At 33.1% G+C, this 3333-nt stretch overlaps 1 protein-coding gene across 1 annotated transcript; it reads right to left on the reverse strand.

Annotated features, from left to right (window-relative positions):
• Positions 1-2039: 2039 nt before the first annotated feature.
• LOC131069596 (peamaclein) lies at positions 2040-3094 on the reverse strand. The gene is made up of 3 exons (XM_058005116.2): positions 2891-3094; positions 2632-2707; positions 2040-2535 (listed from the first exon to the last, which is right to left on the reverse strand). Exons 1-3 carry the CDS (start codon positions 2954-2956, stop codon positions 2351-2353), a joined length of 327 nt encoding a protein of 108 aa, XP_057861099.2. The 5' UTR covers positions 2957-3094; the 3' UTR covers positions 2040-2350.
• Between the last annotated feature and the right edge of the window lie 239 nt (positions 3095-3333).

Raw genomic sequence — 3333 nt, forward strand, 5'->3', positions numbered from 1 at the left:
GAATAAATTGATCACAATAACTCTCGGGGGGGTGCAAGGTCCATGCCTTGTTGCAGGTCATACGAACCTACAGAGGCCATATGAACTGACAAATTGTAATGGACTTAGCAAGAGTTCGATTTAACCAACTAAGAATGATAACAGTCGCAGATCTTCCTACCTCTAGGTTATCTGCCTTGTTGACACGTCTACTTGTCTATGGCCATTGACTGTTGTTCTCTGCAGTTCGGATTAATATTTTTCTATTTTTTTATAACCATTAAATAATTTGTTATATAAAAAAATATAAATATTAATTTTACATGTAATCAAATTGTGATCAATTTAATCTTCACCCCCATATGGCCTATGTAGGTTTGTACAATCTTAAAATTAATATAACTTGATTAAATTGATTTTTCTATTTTTTAGATGGGGGTGAAGATTAAATTGATTGAAGATTGTGATCAATTTAATAATTTTCTATTTTTTATATTTTCTAATTTAAGATTGTGGTTATGTTAAATTTTTTATAACCATTAAATATTTTGTTATATAAAAAATATAGATATTAATTTTACATGTAATCAAATTGTGATAAATTTAATCTTCATGATGGAACACAAAGCATCCATAAACAACTACAATAATGATTATGGATTATGGAAAACTAATTTTCTTATTGCAATCTATAGGAAAGTACCTAGTAGTTGAGCATGTACCAATTGTTGTGAGGGATACCTTTTGTTCCAAAAATTGAACAAATAAAACCTATTGTTTGAAAACAAAAAAATCAATTTTTGTTAAGAAATGTACCAAAAGTTGTTAGGAAATGTACCAATAGTTGTTAAGAAATATACTAATATTGTAAAAAGTAACCAATCAGGGGATGCCATGTCAGGGGATGCCATGTCAACTGCACAACTATTGGGGTCTCTTTTGCATGCCTATTGGTCTCAATTTTTTGGGGGGCTGTTTTGGACACCTTGGCAAAAAACATATTTGATGATGTGGCCCTGAAACCTTAGTTATAGGCAGGGCACTTGCCAAGTAAGCTGTTGTAAAAAAATCAAAGTGATTTAAAATTTCCAAGTAGGATTTTGATGAGAAGCGCAAAGTTAGGGTGCACAACTACTGGATCTTTTCCCCTAGGTGATGCTCAAAGAGGTAAAGCATCAAGTATTTGGCCTTCCCCCATATCACCCATCCCAATACTATTCACATTTCAAGCACACATAACCATGTAAGGCTAAATCTTGCTACCCCATTTACAAACGAGCTTCTTCCCCCCAAGCCTAAGGCTATATTCTATTTACTTTGAAGCATTTGTAATTTTTCAATCAAATCCATCAAGCCATGTTCATAAAAATAAAGATATACTTAATACTCATTGCATGTTAGACCTTAAATTTTTCAAGAGGTCACCAATCCTAATACTATTCAAGTTCAAGCATGCTTAACTATGGAAGTTCCCCAAGATTAAGCCCACTTCTCATGAAGCCCCTTTTTTAGCTTACAAAAATTATGTTTTATAATCTTTATATAAAAATAAAAATCTCAATTCCATATAATCATATTATTCTTATGAGAAAAAATATAAATTTATAATTATGAAAATTAAATTATTACTTTTATCAAATATATCCATTTTTTTTAGATAATGAAATATCATTATTACATTGCCCTTCAACAATAAAATCAAGAAAATACCTTCACCCCAAAATTAAATTAATTAAAAGAAGCAAACAAATTACATATACAAAATCAATGCATAGATGCGAACAGCTGTAGAAAACTCATATATAACCCCATTTTTGTGAGCGTTAAAAACTTAGAACATTTAAAACATCTTAAGATATATATATTTTTTTATTGGAGTGAAAAAAAATAATAATAAAAGAATTCTTTTATACTTGATGAGAGTAGTTTTGAAAAAAACTATATCATAAAGACTAACTTAACACCCAATAAAAGCATTTTGGTTAGCTTAACAATGAAAGAAAATAAATGACAATACCAAGCATCCTAGAACCCAGAACATAGTTTTTGCTTTCACGAACTTTCATGAGAAATATCATATAAATATTATTATCTACAAAGATACGATGGCCTAAGAAAATAGATTCCAGACCAAATCACAAGACTGTAAACTAACCCTCTGATATGCCAGTGTCTGTCTATGTACTAATATTAACTACACTCCTAACGAAACCATACCAACTGTCACTCAAAATCTCTCTTTGGTGACAGATCGTTGACAGACAATAAAGACGATGACAGATCTACATTTATTACACCTATAAACCCTACAGTAGCCTCCCATATGACCACCAGCTCACCAAAATTGACGAAGATGAGTGCAACACTAGTCTCAAGGGCACTTCGAACCGCCCTTAGAGTTCTTCCTGTCTCTGTAACAGGGGCACTCATCCTTGTTTCCATATTGTCCGCTTGGAACACATTTACATAACATACAGCAATCGTTGCAGTAATTCAAACACCGATCCTGGTGAGCTCGAACTTTCTGGCACCTCACTTTGCATTTATTGCCACACTCTGCAGAAGAAACACCGCCATTACTATTATCTATGTTCGATCCATCAAACCCTAAAATAAAGTCATATGGAAAAGGAAATTGACGGCCAAGCCTACCTTTTTTTGTCATCACTGGCGCAGGAGCCGGTGCGGGAGGCGCTGTGGCAACATTATCTGCAGTACTTGACGCGGCCTATATAAAAAAACAGGGAAAAATCGTGATAGATCAAGCAAAACAGTGGAGACCTGTATTGAAATTTGAAAAGCAAATACAAAGACACAGAGATCATTCAAGCAAATAAAGTGGAGACCTGTATAGAAATTTGAAAAACAAATACAAAGACAAAAAGTTCGTTCAAGCAAATACAGTTGTGACCTGTAATGAAACGGCAAATAAAACCGCCAACAGTACGCAGACAAATATTGTTCTCTTGTTCTCCATGATAGCAAGAAATTCTTATGCTTTGCCAAACTCCACTAGCCTGTGTAGCTTCTTTATCTTTCTTTGATTTTGTTGAGGGTTTTTGCAGAATTTATAGGACTTGAGAGGGTTTTTTTTGTAAAATATTTAAAATTGGAAAATATAATTGTAGGCAAATCCAGGTTTTCCTTTAATGCATATTGAAAACGGGTGTTGAAAAGCTCGCTCCTGCCCATCCAGATTTCAGTGAGTTGTCTGCTGTACGGTCTGACAGCTTGTTTAATTTAAAATTGAATTTGAATTCGGTGGCATATTTAATTTTGTCCTGGCGCTGTTAAACGAGGTTATTTTCTAATTGCTTATTAGTTGTTGAATTCTTTAAATTGCTTATTAATCTT

This window comes from Cryptomeria japonica, chromosome 3 (assembly GCF_030272615.1).
Source record: "Cryptomeria japonica chromosome 3, Sugi_1.0, whole genome shotgun sequence".
In the NCBI taxonomy this organism is placed as follows: domain Eukaryota; kingdom Viridiplantae; phylum Streptophyta; class Pinopsida; order Cupressales; family Cupressaceae; genus Cryptomeria; species Cryptomeria japonica.

Excerpts from the sequence above, each read along its gene's own strand:
- LOC131069596 (XM_058005116.2), bottom strand. The coding sequence starts at position 2,956 with ATGGAGAACAAGAGAACAATATTTGTCTGCGTACTGTTGGCGGTTTTA. Across the intron at positions 2,708-2,890 it reads TATTTGCCGTTTCATTACAG|GCCGCGTCAAGTACTGCAGA; the intron begins GTCACAACTGTA and ends TTTTTTATATAG. Across the intron at positions 2,536-2,631 it reads GCCAGTGATGACAAAAAAAG|AGTGTGGCAATAAATGCAAA; the intron begins GTAGGCTTGGCC and ends TTTCTTCTGCAG.